Source organism: Sitophilus oryzae, unplaced genomic scaffold (genome assembly GCF_002938485.1).
Source record: "Sitophilus oryzae breed Bouriz unplaced genomic scaffold, Soryzae_2.0 scaffold_1145_pilon_pilon, whole genome shotgun sequence".
Classification (NCBI taxonomy): domain Eukaryota; kingdom Metazoa; phylum Arthropoda; class Insecta; order Coleoptera; family Curculionidae; genus Sitophilus; species Sitophilus oryzae.
In genome coordinates this window covers 904,182-925,025 of record NW_022145777.1, presented here as the reverse complement: position 1 = coordinate 925,025, position 20,844 = coordinate 904,182, and the positions used below count along the sequence as shown (strand labels likewise).

General features: G+C 30.0%; 1 protein-coding gene across 10 annotated transcripts in view; it reads left to right on the top strand.

Moving 5' to 3' along the window:
* Window positions 1-20,844, top strand: part of LOC115886471 (putative protein kinase C delta type homolog) — a 165,977-nt gene that overhangs the window by 126,572 nt on the left and 18,561 nt on the right. For all 10 annotated transcript variants that reach the window (XM_030905636.1, XM_030905706.1, XM_030905698.1 and 7 more), the window contains 3 exons: window positions 4,040-4,178; window positions 9,972-10,160; window positions 12,058-12,198. In XM_030905636.1, coding sequence (XP_030761496.1) covers window positions 4,040-4,178; window positions 9,972-10,160; window positions 12,058-12,198 — 469 coding nt within the window. The remainder of the gene's footprint in view (window positions 1-4,039; window positions 4,179-9,971; window positions 10,161-12,057; window positions 12,199-20,844) is intronic.

The following is a 20,844-nucleotide window of genomic DNA, read 5'->3' as shown; positions in this document are numbered from 1 at the left end:
ATCAAGAAAAACATGCCAATTTTTGCTAAAAGTGGTTTTTATTGAGTTTTATCTCTAATTTTCTTTATAGTATACGAAGCTGATGCACCAGGTCTTGTAAAATTGTTTATATTATTTTTCTTCGGGACATTTTTATTTTAATTTCTTTATCTGATGTTCATTATCAACAAATACATGTCGCTTTTTGCTTTTAAACTACTTTTTTTAAATACTCTTTAAATATATAAAATGTATTTCAGAGATTGTGTCTAGCTTAAATATAGTCTAAGATCCTTCCTAACCTTCTTTACTATCCTACTTTACTGTTTTTTTCTCAGAATTTGACGCTTTTTCTACTGCTTCATCGACAATCACTGCCGTCCACTTCGCAAAAAGATTTGCCTTAACTAAGGACTATTTGATATTTTATTTCTTCCTATTCCACTTCCTTTAGAAATAGATATCATTAGAATAACTCTGGCGCAGGGATACGCTAAAATAAAATATTTTTTTCGACTGACATGGTTTTTAGTTTTATAATTTGAAAGATTTTTTTTTGTTTTATAATTTTAAGAATCAAACAACGGTACAATGTGTGCTTCAGCCTGAGGAAGGCTCTTTTCTCTTTCTCTTTCTTTTTTTCTTTTCTTTTTTTTTCTTTTTCTTTTTCTTTTTCCTTTTCCTTTTCCTTTTCTTTTTCTTTTTCTTTTTCTTTTTCTTTTTCTTTTTCTTCTTCTTTTTCTTTTTCTTTTTCTTTTTCTTTTTCTTTTTCTTTTTCTTTTTCTTTAATAATGCCCCAAGGGAGTTATGACTCTATTTAAGAAAAAAATAACTATACTTTGAGAGAACTAAAATAATCAAATGGTTACTCCAGCCATTTTCAATTAAATTTGATAAATTTGCTTCCTGAACTCTTAAGAAGAGCCAAGAAATTTTCTTGACGGCTAACAAAAATCAATTGAGGTAAACAAACCGAAAGTCTATTGACGCCTGCCTCTTCCGCTCAAAAAACTGTTGCAAAAACAAGCCCGAAACGTTCGCTAATCTTGTTATTTTGCGCGACGTCGAAATATTGACAGAATAAATCAGAAGATCTCCAAAACTACGTCTCTTCATCGGCATGTCCCCCTGAAGAACGTAACGTCTGAATCGAGTTACCTTTCCCCATCAGAGATTAAAAGACTTAGAGTGACAAATATTCTGGATAGAGGGATTTTGTGAGGTGGCTATTATTGGTATATTCCACTGCGATCTTTACAGATCTATTGTGGTACCTCTTCTGATCTCTAGATTGCATTCTCAAGTTATATCCTTTTCAGATTTCGAATTGATGGTTTTAAGTGCTGCTTCACTATCTCCTGTTTCCGATAGTTTCTATTTAAGATTAAGTTGTACGCATCTTTCCATAGCGTAGATTACTGCCCGAAAAAACGATTATTTATAATATTATAGACATAATCTGATAGAAAAACTGTATATAACAGTATTTCAAACCATCATTTAAAAGATATAATTCAGTTTTAAAGTTTTAAGCTTAATGAGTTAAAATACTTACATAATTAACACAATTATTTGACAACAATTTAAGTGTTAAAAATCTTAAACATCCAGCAATCATATTGAAGTATGATGTGTAATTTTTGAAATGATTATGTTGATGAATTTATATGTAACCCCATGCATAGTAAATTTAAAACATAAGAAACATTTTTTAGTGAATAAGATGGATTGGTATGACCACCATCTAGAAGATCAATATTAACTAGATTTAAAGGACATTTAGCTCAAATAAGATATGGTAGACCGGATAAATCTTGCGTTGCCGAACATATTGTTGATAATGAACATTGTATAGATCTTAATAATTTAAAATTAATTAAACAAGTCTCAAATTACAGGCAATTAGATGCATATGAAAGCATCGGAATTAATAAATGTAAAGATAGTATGAACAGAGTCAACGATCCAATTCCTTCAAGTTCTTTGTTCCTACTACTCTAGTGGCGGAAATCTAACTGTTACGCTCAGTTGGCTCTGACTCGGTTGGCTAGATTTTGCCACGCCCACTCGGTGCCCACTGAGCGAGTATATAAACGCTCAACTTGTAGATTGTACTTTAGTATATAATCATCTGCTGATGATGCTAACATGGTTAGCGAAACGTTTTGGTGTATTGTGGTGATTTATTGTTTTTATTTTGTAGTGAAATGGACTCTTAAGCTCATGGATTTGTATAACTCGGTTGTTGGCTCCTGCTACTGGTAACTTTTTATCGCTCTGAACTCTGAATTTCCATCCAAGGTAGAAAATATAGCGGGAACGAAAGATAATCGAAGCGCGAGGAAGGCCAAGTGACGGATCGTTCGAACTAAGAGACGCCCGAACTAATCGAATTGGCAGCGTTAAATGTTTGTTTTACTTCCGACGATGTTGATTTTCGTCGGATTTTCCAAGAAAGGTGAACAGCTGAGACGCCGAAAGAAAATTTCAAACATTCTAATTATGATTACAGTAAAACTTTTCTGTCTTGAAATTGCTTAGAGGTTACCTGTTTGGAAAATTATATTTGAAAACTTATGTTTGTAAAAATTATGTTTAGAAAAATTATGTTTGGAAAAATTATGTTTGGAAATTATGCTTGAAAAATTATGTTTGGAAAATTATGTTTGGAAAATTATATTTGGAAAATTATATTTGGAAAATTTAGTTTGGAAAATTACGTTTGGAAAATTATGTTTGGAAAATTATGTTTGGAAAATTATGTTTGGAAAATTATGTTTGAAAAATTATGTTTGGAAAATTATGTTTGGAAAATTATGTTTGGAAAATTATGTTTGGAAAATTATGTTTGGAAAATTTTGTTTGGAAAATTATGTTTGGAAAAAAAATGTGTATCATAGACAGCCAAATTAAGAAATGAATGTTAATTACACTCAAATGCAAAAAAAAAAACGTATCGGAATTTTTTTTTTGTCAAATTTAAGGTGTTTTGGTTTGGTTGGAATGTTTTGGTTGGTTGATATATTTTTCATTTTTAGTCCTATTTTCTTGAGTTTTTGGCAAATTGTTTATTAATATATCAAATTTAATTTATAAATTCAGTTTTTATAAACTTTAGTATTTGGTTTATTATACAGGGTTAATCGAAAGGTTGTTTTTTTACCCTAAGTTTAATACACCCTGTATAATACGTTAAATAATACGCGTTACGCTTTAACACACAACATGTAATCATAAAATGTAATTATCAATATGACCGTACGATAATAGTGACCAAAGCCACCTCGTCATATTGCAAAATATCATCAAAAATTAATAATAATTGAGACTTTGATTTATTTATATAGAAATTACTATTAAAATATTTTTTTTTGGTTCTACCAAAATTCTAAAACTTTTTTTGAAGTTAATGATGAAAAAATATTACTTTTTTTGCTTTCAGGTTAAAAAATAACACTAATAACACTTTTATAAAACAAAATTGAGACCGTGTTCTTTCTGATGAAATATTAAGTAATAAAAATTATCGTAGGCCCGGAGAGAATACATTTTATCCCGATGAAATATTACAGAAAACGATCTTAATAACTCAAAAATTCTTTTTTCCTCTACGCTCATGAGGTTTTTCCAGCTAGTGTGAGAAAGAGAAAGATATCTGGTTGGTTTTTTAGCAATCTCTTTTCCCTGTGCGTGATAAAGGTATTGCGTTTTACGATAAATTTAACAAAATATATTATTTTCGGACGTAGGCTTTTCTCTCTTGTACCAACTTGAGATTATATAGGGCAGTATTTTTCTAAAATAAGAAAAAGAGCTTTTATGATAATAAAAGCTCTTAAATACTTAAGTAAACATTTTTTATGAAACTAGTAAATCAACAAACTCAACTAGTACTGAGTTTATTAAAACACATAAATTCCTCTTTTTGTTTCTTTTATTTATGTAAGACATTGTAACTTAAACGAAAAAAAAATAAAGAAAACCCAGACGGAGACAAAAACACAGACGATCTCTTTTTTGTCGATTCAGGCGATTTCATTAAACTTTATTTTCTTTGCAGGGACTTGAAATTGGACAATATATTGTTGGACTTCGACGGGCACGTCAGGATCGCCGATTTCGGCATGTGCAAACTCCAGATTTTCCTCGATAGAATGGCGGATACGTTCTGTGGTACTCCGGATTATATGGCCCCAGAGGTAAGTCACATTTATTAGATACTTAAAGCATTAAGATAAATTGACAGTTTTTCTGTAAATTTATAGTTTTTCTGGCAATTTAAAAATTTCCTGTAAATTTACAGCCTTTCTGTAATTTTACACTTTTTGTGGCAATGTACACTTTTTCTGTAAATTTACAAATTTCCTGTGAATTTACAGTCTTTCTGTAAATTTACACATTTTCTGTAAATTTACAAATTTCTTGTAAATTTACAGCTTCTTTGTGAATTTACACTTTTTCTGTAAATTTACACTTTTTCTGCAATTTAAAATTTTTCTGTAAATTTACAAATTTCCTATAAATTCATAGTTTTCCTGTAAATTTACACATTTGCTAAAAATTTACAACTTTCCTGTAAATTTACAATTTTTCTGTAAATTTACAATTTTTCTGTAAATTGCATGCGAAACATACTATCGTACTCAGCAAGACGACGTCTCGGCATCGACCTGTTCGTTACTCACAAACTTCGTGTGAATTTACAGTTTTTCTGTAAATTTACAGTTTTCTGTAAATTTTCACATTTTCTGTAAATTTACAAATTTCCTGTGAATTTACAGTTTTTCTGTAAATTTACAGTTTTCTGTAAATTTTCACATTTTCTGTAAATTTACAAATTTTCTGTAAATTGACAGAAAATGTGTAAATTTACGGAAAAACTGTAAATTTACAGTTTTTCTGCAAATTTAATTTTTTTCTGGCAATTTACACTTTTTTTTTAAATTTACAAATTTCCTGTGAATTTACAGTTTTTCTGTAAATTTACACATTTTCTGTAAATTTGCAGTTTTTCTGTAAAATTACTAATTTCCTGTGAGTTTACAGTTTTCCTGTAACTTTACACATTTTCTGTAAATTTACAAATTTCGTGTGAATCTACAGTTTCTCCATAAATTTACACATTTTCTGTAAATTTACAGTTTTTATATAAAAGTGGTAAGAAATCAAAAATTGAATGTCTTGTAAGCTAATTATTAGACTTTCTCTATGGATACAACAGACTAGCTGTTGCTAGGATATTCTATTAATTTTAATTGCATTATTTAGACATTGTGAATAATCGTAAAATCTTAAGTATAAAATATAATCGAGACTACTAATATTAAAGCTTTAGAAATAAATTAATTTCTAAAAAAAAGGCCTGAAAATTTTGCTTCGGAAATAAAAATTTAAATATAAAAAAATACATTTTTTGTAAAATATAATTGCGTTAAAATCCAAACGTAAACCTACCTGTTAATGGCCTTTAGCTGGTAAACAAATTTACATTAATTTTTTAACATACAGAAATAAAGAAAAATAATAAGGCATATAAAGGCATCGTTTTCAATATAAAAACGAATTTATTGAATATGGTAGGCGTGTCAAGGTTATCGATTTTTATATCAGCAAAATACCGAGGCCTTTGGCTCAATCGCCCGCGCCTTTTCATAATCTAAATGCAATAATGTTCGAGAAAATTCCCTACACATCGTTATTAAACGCTTATCGCGTTTGGAAGAGAATCGTTGAAAATGGATGCTCATCGATATCATATTGGTTTGTGAACATAAAATAGAGATACGCTGCTCAATAAACGATATCAAATGAACGAGTTTTAATAACTCTTGCTTATTTGCTGTTTGTGTTAGGTTAGGTTAGTTATAATTTGTTTTCTTTAATTTTTTTATTAATACTTTTCTTTCTTTTTTTAGTTTAGTCTATTTTGCTGATTTAATAATTCTTGTTTCTTTCTTCTTTTTATTTGAAATTCAACTTGATACTCTCAACCTATAGAATATAGTTCATAAATAAGTAATCTTCAAAGAGATCTTTCAAATATTGTATTTTGAGTATAAATTTGTTGAATTTATTAAAAAAAAACAATTTGCTTTACTATTTTTAAAATATTACATTCTTCAAAAGCTTTTTAAAACTATAATCCCACTGGCTTATAGTTTATAGGCGCTGCTGTATCGATACCATTCCAAAAGCTTTTCTAACGCCCTATATTATCTTTTATCTCCAACATGGAGCAAGGAACAACTTTTGAGATTGTTGTTCATTCTAGCGATGAAATTAATACCACATTTTCCAAAGCAATAAATTTGTGTTATCCTGCACTATTTCTTTTTTATTTTTAACGCCCAAGAAAACGATATGAACATATCCAGTTTATTATTAGTTATAGCCTGATATACAGGGTGGACCGAACTGTAGTCCGGAAACTTCGGCAGCATATTCTGCAGATAAAAATAAGTAAAAAAATTCGTATAAATGTACTTTTTCTAATGTACTGTAATTTTACTGTCATGTTCCTAAAATGCTTAATTTCGGAGATACAGGGTGTGGAATTTTTATTTTTATTTCGATTTTTTCCAAATAATTTCTTAAGTAACGTCAATATTTGGATAGAAATTGGTGTCTGGGAGTTTTTTTTACATGAGAAATTTGATTTTGATGTTAATATGACTCCTATTTGTAGGGGGCGCCAACTACATGTGTTTTACCCATAGACTTAAAATAAAATATAGACTGAGCATCTCATTCATAAATAGCTGGAACATGCGGTCAGACACTGTCTTGTTATTGTTGTGTTATTGTTTTAGGTTATAACGAGTGCGACACGAGCGATAGATAGGTTGTCTCTGTCATAACGGTCGTTCCCTGACGACTCTGCCGAAAAACACAACACTGTCTTTCGTTTCTCAAGTACACCTGAACTCTCCGTATCATAGCCGGGTAATTTTTTTATTTTAATGAAGCTATAATTAAATTAAAAATATATCGTATTTAAACTTTTTTATATTTTATTAAGATTTTTTAAATAAAAGTTTAGAAAAAACAATTTAGAGTCCAAAAAGGATAAAAATAATAAAATACACGTTATAGAAGAAATTTTATCATCGAAATTAGGTAATTTTTGAAATTAATAATAAATTATTAATTTTAGTCAAACATTTACAACCCCTAATATTAATCAAAACAGGATCTATTCCACAGATATAATAGAATCGGCAACAGGGAGAGAAAAAAAATATGATTGTTGTAATTTTTTTTCTGGTTAAGTGATGTCTTATTATGTAAATTAGAGAAAACATAAATCTGTTCCATTAAAGCAAGGAAGGTGATAGGAAGTGGATAAAATAAAAACTACATTTATAACTCGGTACTGTCTTTATTATACCGGGTGCGTCTCAAAAGTGGCTCATCCCCATAATTTTTTTATATTTTCAAATAAAAAAAACAAGATTTAGTATGTTAGTATATGAAATAAATTAGGATTGATTGACGCATTCAATTGTTTTTGGTCACTTCCTGTTTCACCGGAAATGACTATAACTTTTAATTTTTAAACGGCACCCTCGGTAATTTCTACTTTATTCGATAGAAAATGACACTCTGAATAGAATGACATATCATATGTCAACTTTTGACATTTTCGCATATGGTTTAATTGTAATTGTAACACGCGGTTCATAACGACAATTTGACTCGAAATACCAAGTGTGTGGTATCAATATATTCATAAAAAAATGCTTTTTCCAAATATGCTAATGAGTCACCCTTGTTCCATTTGAAAAAATTGACATATGTATGATTAAAAATACGATTTGTACATCTTTTAACCGGCCTAGACAAGACACGAAACCTATTAGACGATCCAAGGCTCCTTGATTAAAACTTAGTGGATTGAAAAAACTGGATTAAAATTTAAAATAGGATATGTTTTTAAGCGACAATGTCAAAAGTTGACATATGATATGTCATTCTATTCAGAGTGTCATTTTTTATCGAATAAAGTAGCAATATACCGAGGGTGCCTTTAAAAATCAAAAGATGTAATCATTTCGGTGAAACAGGAAGAGACCAAAAACAATTGAATACGTCAATAAATCCTAATTTATGTCATATACCTACAAACATACAAATCTGTTTTTTTATTTGACACGTATATTAAAAAATATTGTTTCATAATGTAATATCATTTTAAAATTCTTGTATGTTATTTTAGATTCTGAAGATAATTTTAGAATAAACCGGAATATATTTTTAATAAAAACATTATTAATTATTAACAGGGTTATAATTATGATTTTGTTACAATGTAAGTAAGTAAATAATGTAATGTAAAAAGAAAAATTCAGATTTTACATTTTACTAAAATATTATCTAAATAAGCGCCTTTCTACAACAACGCCACTGACTGCCAATGGGTAAATTGAGAGTTGCCTACCGGTCAAAGTCGTTTCAAGACTTAAATGGATTATTTAAGTCAAATTTCTTGCAAATTTGGCACTGGCGAACCATATTTTATAGTTTTTGAACAGAAAAAGTCAATGAAATAAACACTTAAGGACTACAAGCTAAGAAAATGCGTTAATACAGCCGGGGAGATAGCGGCAACAAAGCTTTACCGCACACGTGCGACACGTACTACAAGGTAATAAATGAATGAATAGGCTCCCTCGCCTCTAATAGGTGTTGTCATATTGTAAAGAACTTATCCTTATTAAACAGTATCCGACTTATAATTTAGTAGTATAAGGACTATTTAATACATCTATGGAATATTAAAACCTACTTTATTAAACTGTAGTATTAATATCTCAATATATGTGTATAACAAGAAAAAAAATATTGATAATATTAAAGACGTGACAACATAGGCTGGTTGAGGAAGGCTCGGTCGACTGTACCCAGAAGTAAACATGTGTACAAAAAAGGTTGTTTGTCCGCGTTGAGATGTAAATAGTGTGGTCTATATTTTATTTTAAGTCTATGGTTTTAACTGTTTTGAAGAGTAATAACTTTTTGTCCGTACCGGTATAAAACTACTGAGTAAAAAAAATATGCATTAACGACGGTTTCTTGGTAAAAATCGCCACGAATAATGATTCTCGAGATATTTGGAATAAACCTAACCTAACCAACTGAAATCATAAATTTGAAATGTTTTTGTGCCAACATTTCAACAGAAACTGTTTTATCATCATTTCTTCGAAGAAAAATGTATAATTAATTAAAAAAAAAAAAGTTCCTAAATTTATCATTTCAGCCAAATAACTATCTACTCTCAACATGTTTATTTTCTCTCAATAATGACATGTATTGATTATTTCCATTCTGAATATCTTGAGTACGGGTGATCCTAGCGATTTTTACCAAGAGACATTTTTTACGTAAAAAATCACGGAAATAAATATTTTTTCACTCAGTAGTTTTATACAGGTACGGGCGAAAAGTTATTACCCTCAAAACAGTTAAAACACATAGTAAGTGGCGCCCCCTACAAATAGGAGCCATATTGACATCAAAATCAAATTTCTCAGGTCAAAAAACTCCCAGACACAAAGAGAAAAAAAAATGAAACTCCTATTATACACCAAAACTAAGCATTTTAGGAAGTACATTTCTACGATCATTTTTACTTATTTTTATCTGCAGAATACGCTGCAGGAGTTCGAATACAAGTTCCGAATACACTTCGGACCACCCTGTATTTTAGTTAATTATTATTAATACACTTGCTTTGTTTTGAAAATAGTTTTATAGTTATGGATGAAAGGTAGTTATGTTTAAGAGCTGGTATTAAAAAAAAGGTTTGAAGCATTTTTTTTAATTACATAAAGAATTACAAGGTACGTGATCTTGAAAAAAGTCTTAGGGCCACTTCAAGAGTAATCAATAAAAGATATTTTTGTAAACACACATATTATAGAGTAGATTTTAACAATTCAAACGTGATGTTTGCAAAGGGTTAAATATAACGTCAATATATCTTATTTCAGATTATTAAGGGTCAGCATTACAACCAGTGCGTTGATTGGTGGTCATTTGGTGTTCTGCTCTACGAGATGTTGCTGGGTCAGTCTCCTTTCAGCGGTTGCGACGAAGACGAGCTCTTTTGGTCCATATGCAACGAGAAGCCAGTGATTCCTAGGTTCCTGAGTGCTGATGCCAACTCTGTTCTAACACAGGTCAGTAATGGTAACTAAATAGCTGTAACATTATTTGTTCACACACTTTTAAAGTTAGTCCAAGTCTCTACAGGGTTGTTCACCACATACGACAGTATTGTAGCTAAACGATTAGATTTTTACAAATTTCAAGTTTTGGGTTCGATGTAGGACTATTAGAGGACAATTTAAAAATAATTTTACAAGATACAGAGTATCCCAAATAAGTAAAAAATATCAAAGTTGTATTTTTTTAAATGGAACACCCTGGTTTATTATACTTAAATCTTACCGTTTTTGAAATATTTTCAATTTTGGGAAATTGCAGTGAAAATTTTAAGGCTTCATTTCTCCAAGAGTATCAAAGTTTTTAATACTAAATATTTACTGAAGTTTATTTATTGATCAGTTATTGTGTTGCAATAATAAAAATAATACTACCTTATACAGAGTGTTTAAAAATTTATTTTAAATAATTTCTAGCTATAAACGCCAATAACTTCTTTAATTTAAATGGAATGCCCTATATATTTTAGGAGAATCAGATGCACAATTTAATTGTCTATCAAATTGTATTATACCATTTTTTACCTATCCCTACAAGTTTTCGTAGAAAATGCATTTTCTTATAATTTAGACCCCATTTATCGATATACCCATGGAATATTGACATTTGAGATTGTTTTTAAAGCAACAAATGTACAAAATGTACAGGCTAGTAATATTATCGTTTTTAGCAAAACGATAATATTACTAGCCCATGTGTATGCAAAAAGAAAACTATTTAAGTCTTTATAAAAGAGTATACCATTAATTAAATATAACACCATTATTTCCGCCCATATACTAATTAATTACATACTTAATTGTATTCGTTAATAAATTATTCTAAATAAATGTGGATTTGAGTCAGAAATCAATATATTAATAAGTTATCAAAATTAAAATCTCTGTTGTTATAAATAAGCATTTATTAAAAAATGAAATATCATTTTTAGGTGTTACTTTTTATCACACTGTCTAATACCCATACAAAATTCAGTTTTTTAGTATTTGGAGCTATTATTATTAATCAACGCAGCTAGTTAATGTAGTTTGAATACTGGAATCATATTAATTGGTCCTCTTTAACAAATATTTAAACAGTTTTTTTTATTTTTTAATGAAACAAACGAATTATATCCACAATATTAGTATCTGGACTCTTTAAAAATTTGATACATCTTTAAAAACAATCTCAAATGTCAATATTCCACGGGTATATTGATAAATGAGGTCTAATTTATAAGAAAATGCATTTTCTACGAAAACTTGAAGGGACAGGTAAAAAATGGCATAACACAACTTGATAGACAATTAAATTGTGCATCTGATTCTCCTAAAATATACAGGGCGTTCCATTTAAATTAAACAAGTTATTGCCGTTTGAAGCTAATAATTATTTAAAATAAATTTTTAGACACTCTGTATAAGGTTGTATTATTTTTATTATTGCAACACAATAACTGATCAATAAATAAACTTCAGTAAATATTTAGTATTAAAAACTTTGATACCCTTGGAGAAATGAAGCCTTAAAATGTTTACTGCAATTTCACAAAATTGAAAATATTTCAAAAACGGTAAGGTTTAAGTATCATTAACCTTAATCAAATTTACCTTTATTTTAATCGTAGAAACTAAAAATGTAATAATATACAGGGTGTTCCATTTAAAAAAATACAACTTAGATATTTTTTACTTATTTGGGACACTCTGTATCATGTAAAATTATTTTAAATTACCTCCTAATCCTCATCAATCAAAAACTGAACTATGTAAAGATCTCATCGTTCCAGCTACAATATACTCCGTATGTGGTGAACAACCCCTATCTCTTCTAATTCTCCTTTTTTAAGTTGTGTTGTTGTCTGTGTAGTTTTTGGAAAAAGATGCAAATAAGAGACTTGGGAACCGATTTTCGCCTCACGGCGATATACAGGATCATCCGTTCTTCCAACCAATAGACTGGCCAGCGCTAGAAGCTAGAAAATTGGAACCCCCCTTCAGGCCAAACCTGGTAAGTCCAAAAAGCATAAAAGAAAAATACTGTAGAGCTTCATAATGCATTTATACAGGGTGTTAATATTTTTTGATTTATTATAATTTTCTTCCAAGTATTTTTAGCGTTTTGAATGAAATTTTGAGGGTAAAAGTTACTATCAATGCGACATATTTTAACGTAGTGATGGGCAAAACTGTTATTTTTAGATAACAGTTGAAACTGTTATAGTTATTTATAAAAAACAGCTTAAAATAACAGCTTAAAAATAACAGGTTTCTTTATTTTATTGCTAAATATCTGAAAGAGTATGAAGCGGTCGCCGCCAGGCGTATTAACGCAGTTGCAAGTTGCTACAATGACATGCTCGGTGGTAGTATTTCCAGGGTGTCTAAAAATTTCTAAATATCGATTGTTATCTAAAATACCTCTCTAAAAACGGTCGTTGTTTACAAATAAGCGCTGTTTACAAATTGCGATATAAAAAAGCCAAAATTCCGCCACTCGTCTATACGTATACATTCCGATCTACCTACGCCTTGCCCCTCGATCGGCGTAGATCCTGAATTGCGTAGCAGTGTACAGGGTGCATCTCACTCGACGGGCAAGAAGCTCTTAGTTATAATTTTACCATTTGTGGTCAAAAAATAGCAATATAAGAAAATGTGTAGTATATTCTTCATAAGTAAACCAACTATACACTAGAGTTCGAATTAATTTTACACTTAAACTAGCGTGTACCCGCGACTTCGTTCGCGTCGAATTAATAATTTGTAATGGTGATGATAAAGCAAAGCAAGAATTTCTATTGACATACAAACTGGATAAAATTTTCTCACATTTGCCAAAAATAAGCTTTAAACGTCGAGCAGTTTAAGCAGAATCGTGGTTAATCAATTACTCAACTTTTTGGAACACCCTGTATTATTTTTTAAAAAATTTCAAAATATGTAAAAAAACAAAATAAATTATGCGTGTCCAAGCGTTTTCCCGAAAGACTAACCGTTTTTTAAATAACAAATATTGTAATATTTGAGGGGCGTTTTCACCCTCTTGGAATTTAAGATTCGAGAAACCCCTCCTTATCGAACCTCAACCCCACAGTCAATCCGTTTGCCAAAAATCAGCTTTAAACGTCAAGCAGTTTAAGCAGAATCGTGATTACTCAATGGTCACATTTTATGAAACACCCTGTATATATTTTTAAAAAATCTTAAAATATGTAAAACAACGAAATAAAATATACGTGTTTAAGAGTTTTTCCGGAAAACTCACCGGTTTTTAAATAAAAAATATTCTAATATTTGAGGGTGGTTTCACCCCCTTTGAATTCGAGTTTCGAAAAATCCCTTCTTATCGAACCTCTACACCCTAAAGTCAATCCGTTTTCCAAAAATCAGCTTTTTACGTCAAGGGCTTTAAGCAGGATCGTGATTAATCAATGACCAGATTTTTCAAAACACCCTGTATACATTTTTAAAAAATCTTAAAATATTATTCTGAAAATTTTTCAGAATAAATAAATACCTAAATATTGAAACTTAATAACGTACTGAAACATACAGCGCCATAATATCTCGACCTCCGCCCGTTATGCTCGTAACAGGTTGAAAAACAATATATCTAAAACAACTGATGCGTTATTCTCCAACCTGTTTCGAACTTCCATCGACAATCGACCGATGCAGCAGCCTTCCTTTCCCACTCCTGTTATCTCGACCGCCAGGCGTTATGCCCGCAACTGTTTCAAAAAACCTGCTTCTTTTATATCCTATTATTTTTAAGCTGTTATAAGCGCAATACGACCGTCGACGGGATCGACCGAAGCAGCTACGTTCGCCGTAGCGCATTCCCCACTCCGTTGTCCGTGGTCTCGCCGCCTGTATCGATGGTTGACGAAATAACAGGTTTTCCAACTAACGTCTAGCCGGGCGGGAAACTTGGCTCCCGAATTTTACCGAACGGCGTTTTAAATCCCACCTAATATGGCGCTAAATTCAGAATATAATGTTCGTCCATTGTTTATCTATTATCGTTATCGTTATTGAACTTTATAATAATAAAGTTTAATGAATTTTAAAACCTCATTTATTATTTTATTACCTCATCGTTTGTTATGATATTCTAATTTTTGTTTAGTTTTTTAGTCAATTCTATATAAATAGTATAAAATTTTTGTTTTAAAAATTATTAAATGGTATCCCATTTAAAATTAGCAAGTTTTAGGTAACTTCTGGTATACCTAAGCGGAGGTTCCACTAACTTCGAAATATTTTTAGAATATTTACATTTATGTTTTATTAGTAAAGATAAAATAAAATTGTGATTTTTGCAATAGTTTGTTACTTTTTAATGAAACAAAAGATGACAAAAGATGCAATTTTTATTCTTCCAAAATCAATGACGTATCACATTCACAAAGCCGCTGAAACAAACTATTTAAAAAACATTACATCTTATTAATAAAAAAATATATATTAATTTATATATTATTTGACAAAATCTGAATTGCTATGATGTTTGATTCGTCTGAAGTGGGTTTTTTGATGACAGAATTGGATTTCTTTGATTTCTTTTTTGTGGGCCAAAATTTCCTTTGAGGTATGATATTTTCGTTAGCCATAATGATCTTATCAGAGGGCTGGAAACGTTGGCTGCTTTCATTATTATGATCTATCGCGGCCAATACAGCGGTTAAAGAATTTACATTTTTTTGTAGTGCGTCCAACTTTTCATGTGAATCGCAGCTATTTATTATGTCATGATATTGTTGTAGTAGGTTCTTCTGCCTATCTTGAACTGATATTGTTGCTTTTTGTTTTTTAGAAAGTTGTTTAATAATTACAGAGGAATCATTTTCACCTTCACCCGAATCAATACATAATTCTTCAACTTCAGAAGGAACTTCATTTAAAACATCTGCAAATAAACAACAAAAATTATTGTCAAAAAATAATTGGTAGTAAAAACTAAACTAAAACAACAAATAAGTAAATAATGGGGTTAGGGATATCGCCGGTTATGCCGGTTAGGCCGGTTATCGGTTTATAAATGATAATAACCAAGTCCCGACATACCGACTAAACACTGCAAAACGCACTGCCGAAATGTTTGCCGAAATGAAAAAGACGGATGTCCGTGATTATTGCAGATGTTTTTACTTCGGGTTTGCTTCGGGAGCCAAAGTTCTCCGCCCGGCTAGAGCGTTAATGTGGTTTTTCCATCCATACTAGTTGTTTTTTTGGAATTGCTTCGAGCAGCATATTAGAATTTCGGGGCGGTGCAGAGCGCCGACTTCGTTTTTCGTTTCACGAGCGGCCGATCTCTACGTGTCGTTATTTTATATCTGTTATTTTTTAGAAGCAGTAACGGTTGCGTTATGTTATTTCTAAATAATTGTTATAAAATAACAGATAGTTAAATAACAACCCATCACTATTTTAACGCTAAAAAAGTGTCGACATATTTACCAGGGACGTGCACATGGGTTATCATTGGAATATTTTTCTAAAAAATACATGTACGTCACTGACTTTTTTTTTCTCTTGCTAGCGAAATAGTGTAAGCAGTTTAACGCCGATTAAAAGTTGTCTCTTCATATTTTGTCGATTTCTGCCTCCTTGATGAGATAAACGCGGTTTTATTAATTTGCTTTGATCCAAGTCTCAACTTGCGTAAGTTTTAAATAAGTACTCATTGATTCCTCATCAAAATTATGAAAAAGGTATCTATAAACATGGATATGAAAATGCATAGTTTTAGAGTTACAGTATGTTAAAATTTTTTAAAATTAGTTATTTGTAATAATTATCTTAAATACCATTAATTTTTTTTATTTAAAGTTGCTGTAGATTAATAGTAATAATATTTAATTATAAATTAGGTAAAATATATAATTTATTAATTTTATTTTAATTTTATTGAGATTAATAAAATTACGTTTCTCTCATCAAGGAGGTCGAATTCGACAAAATGTCAAGAGATAACTTTTAATCGGCATTAAAAGGCCAACACAATTTTAATATTAAAAGAAAAAAGTCAGTGGCGCACGTTTTTTTTCGAAAAATGTTTTAGTGATAACCCATATGCACATTGCATGCGAAACATACTATCGTACTCAGCAAGACGACGTCTCGGCATCGACCTGTTCGTTACTCACAAACTTCGTGTGAATTTACAGTTTTTCTGTAAATTTACAGTTTTCTGTAAATTTTCACATTTTCTATAAATTTACAAATTTCCTGTGAATTTACAGTTTTTCTGTAAATTTTCACATTTTCTGTAAATTGACAGAAAATGTGTAAATTTACGGAAAAACTGTAAATTTACAAATTTTCTGCAAATTTAATTTTTTTCTGGCAATTTACACTTTTTCTGTAAATTTACACATTTTCTGTAAATTTGCAGTTTTTCTGTAAAATTACTAATTTCCTGTGAGTTTACAGTTTTCCTGCAACTTTACACATTTTCTGTAAATTTACAAATTTCGTGTGAATTTACAGTTTCTCCGTAAATTTACACATTTTCTGTAAATTTACAGTTTTTATATAAATTTACACATTTTCTGTAAATTTACAATTTCTGTAAATTTACAGGTTTTCTGTAAATTTACAGTTTTTCTGCAAATTTAAACTTTTTCTGACAATTTTCACTTTTTCTGTAAATTTACATATTTCCTGTGAATTTACAGTTTCTCTATAAATTTACATTTTTCTGTAAATTTACAAATTATATAGCAACCTTTAAAAAAATTTAACATCATCAACTTGCGTAAGTTTTAAATAAGTACTCATTGATTCCTCATCAAAATTATGAAAAAGGTATCTATAAACATGGATATGAAAATGCATAGTTTTAGAGTTACAGTATGTTAAAATTTTTTAAAATTAGTTATTTGTAATAATTATCTTAAATACCATTAATTTTTTTTATTTAAAGTTGCTGTAGATTAATAGTAATAATATTTAATTATCAATTAGGTAAAATTTACAGGGTGTTTCAAAACAAATGCGAAAAATTTCAGGGGGTGATTCCTTGTTCAAAATAAAGGGTAGTTTGCCTCATAAACGCGGGGTCAAAAGTCAACCATTAGGGAGATATCGTGGTACAAAGATGGCGGAGAAATAATGTTTTTATTTTTTATCTTGAAAACGAAAAGAGATAGACTAATGAAATTTTACGGAAGCATTACTGTTATAAACACAAAAACACACGTTCTGGTAATTTTTTCACTTTTTTAAAACGAGTGGAAGGGGTTGAAATAAACTGCCCCTGTCATTCTTGTTAACGAAATTTAAAGAAAAATCTTATCAAACACATGCAAAGAAATTAATTTGGATAGTTTAGTTTGTTTAGAAACTTTTTTATCTCTTGTGTTTTTTTAATAAAACTCACCGATTTGAAATTAAAAAATAAAATGTACAGCATTACATGTCAGGACAAAAACATTTTTAGATAAAGAATCTAGTGGGCTGCTGTCAAACAGTTTTATTTGGTAATAATATCGTTACATCCTCTTCTGAACGATAACGTCTTAAAAATTATTTACCAAGACAATTTTTAATTCTGTATTTTAATTCATGACAGAACAAAATAATATCGTTAAAAAAATATAGTTTAAACATTGCCACTGAAATAAAACACAACGTCTTTTGCAGGAACAATTAAACTTTTACAACAAGTGTTGAAAATGTCTACCTTGTGATGTAATACATGCATTTATCCTACGCAACATTGAGCCCCTAATACGCTGAAATATACCAAGATTATTTCTTATTATATCACATGATGCAATTATCCGATTTCGTAGGTCTTCGATATCCTGTACTGGTGTAGCGTAAACTAATTCTTTTAAATATCCCCAAATACAAGAATCCGCAATTTTTATTAATAATCCTTATAAATATTAGAAACATCCTAAAAAGTTACAGCGGCCGACTAGATTTTTTCCTAAAATAATTACAGCAGCCCACTAGACTCTTTATCTAAAAAGGTTTTTTGTCCTGACATGTAATGCTTTACATTTTATTTTTTAATTTCAAATCGGTGAGTCTTGAGAAAAACACAAGAGATAAAAAAGTTTCTAAGCAAACTAAACTATCCAAATTAATTTTTTTGCATGCGTTTGATAAGATTTTTCTTTAAATTTCGTTAACAAGAATGATAGGGGTTGAGATAACCCATATGCACGTCCCTGATGAATTTATCGACACTTTTTTAGCATTACAATATGTAACACTTGTAATAACTTTTACCCTCAAAATTTTATTCGAATCACTAAAAGTACGTGGAAGAAAATTATAATAAATCGAAAAATTATTAAAATTTTAACACCTTGTAGCTACGAAACAAAGCAGAATCGGACCTATGTTGAAACGAAAAATAAATCGTATTTTTACGTGAGGAATCCCCCTACAAGAGATGGCACATGTTTTTTGAAACACCCTGTATTTGATTGAATTGTCAATTTTAACTTATAAAGGAGAATTTTTTTTATTAATTTAATATTAGCTTTTTTTTAGTCGTTTCTTGGGTGTTGTGGCTATGGTTAAATTAAAACAATAGTTTTTTGACGTTTCGCATTTAATGTATCATGCTCCTTCAGAATTTTTTTTTTGGTCTTTCCTATGTCTTGGAGTAGTGTTTATTATCGTTTTTTTACTAAGAATTCTCTGAGAATTCTTTGAAATGCAAAACGTCTAACAACTATTGTTTTAATTTAACCATAGCAACATCCAAAAAACAACTAAAAAAAAATATTATACATATCTTTGAATAAGAAGACTAAGGAAGGAGCATATCAAAAATCTTAGGTACACCGCGATGGGCCTCAAATATGGCCGACTTAAATTCCGGTTAATCAGTGTATTCTATTTTTATTTAAAATGTAAAACTATGATGTAGGGTAGACGTGGGGTAGACTCAATAATTTGTTGTTTTATTTTACGTTGTGAATAAATGTTGGTAGTTATTAAAATTGTTATAAAAATATATAATTCTAATAAAAATAGATAAGTTATAATAAGTATTTATTAACACAAACATCCGATACGCTACTGAAGCAGGTAAGTCAAATTAACGTATCTAAATTCTTTGACATCTAATCTTTGACAAGTAATAAATAAAAGCTAAAATGCAAAGAAAAATATATAATTTAGTTAATTTAAAGTGAATTTCATAAATGATCGGTTTACTACACGTGTGTATATTATATAGTCACTTACTAGCGAAAAATTGTTCCATTATTTCACTCAATTTTTGCCGAGATCTACCGCACGCTACACAACCAACTATTTTAGAGTCTTTTTCGATAAATCGCGATAGTGTCACTGTTAATTTAAGTTCTGCCACAATTTCCATCTAGATTTACTACCTTTATACAACTATCAGTAGTAGAATAAATAATAAATAACATAAAATAAGCTCCATAAAGACTGACAAATCCACAAAATTTCAAATCAAATTCAAATGTGTCAAATGAATCGTCAAACAGAACTGTCAAGGATCCCCACCCTAGAAAGCTTTTATGGTGCCTTTTCCGCCCACAATGCATGAATACATGGATAGCATTATGCTCCTTCCTTAGTCTTCTTATTCAAAGATACATATAAGCTCGCATATAAGGCTAAAGAATAATAAGAATAATCACTGTCAATAATTTAATATTAGCGTCATAGTCTGGAATTAAAAAAATATTTATTAGCATATAGAAAAAAATAATCTTATTTTTTTTCTATTACAACACAGAAGACAACTAGCACGAATTAGACACCAGAAAATCATAAAAAATACACAAACACGACGTGATTGATTATGATCTGAAATTTATGACGAAACCTGACACTTTTTATGCTGTCATCTAGGGCGGAAGTGGGATTTGCCCGCTACTAAATCAGCGCTAAGGCCCATGCTAATCTGACAGCGTTCGATTTTTCCTGATATATATTTATATAGCACCAAGTCCATCCATTCCGCGTTTTATTTTCAAAAACCGGCAGTGTCGTTAATAACGTGGTTTTTTGACACATTTCGGTCAATTTATTTAGTTTTTAATTAATCACCAATCAGGAGATTTTATTAATTAATGTGTAATGGTTCATTATTCATTCATTAGAAAAAATAGAGTAATGACGCAACAAAAAAATAAAGCAAATAAAGCTATTCATAAATCTCTCAAAAATGGTAAAAAAATATATTAATTTCCTAATGTTCTACCATACGATCGAAAAAAAACGGAGTCAAAGATGGCTGGGGAATGAAAATCGATGATATTTTTACGAGTATTTTTAGAGAGGCCAAGCCCTATAGGTGTCATTTATTTAGTCCGTACTATCCTTTATTAGTCGACCATACCAACAGGTATGGTAGGCTATTGAGATCGGCAAAAAAAAAGTTTTTTTAATTTCACTCAAAATGAGTTATTTGGCTCATAAATGACCTAAATACAAAATATTTTCATGGTGTCTGTCTGTCCGTCTGTAACACGATAACTCAAAAATCGCTAAACCGATTTTAACCAAATTTTGCACAAAAATACTGTGGCACCCGAGAATCTGGCCATTAGTTTTTGGTGGGGGTGGGGGGTTGGTAAGGGGGTATGGGAGAGTGTTAAAAATTAAAAAAAATCGTAACTCCAAAATTACAGGAGCTAGCGAAACGCGGTTT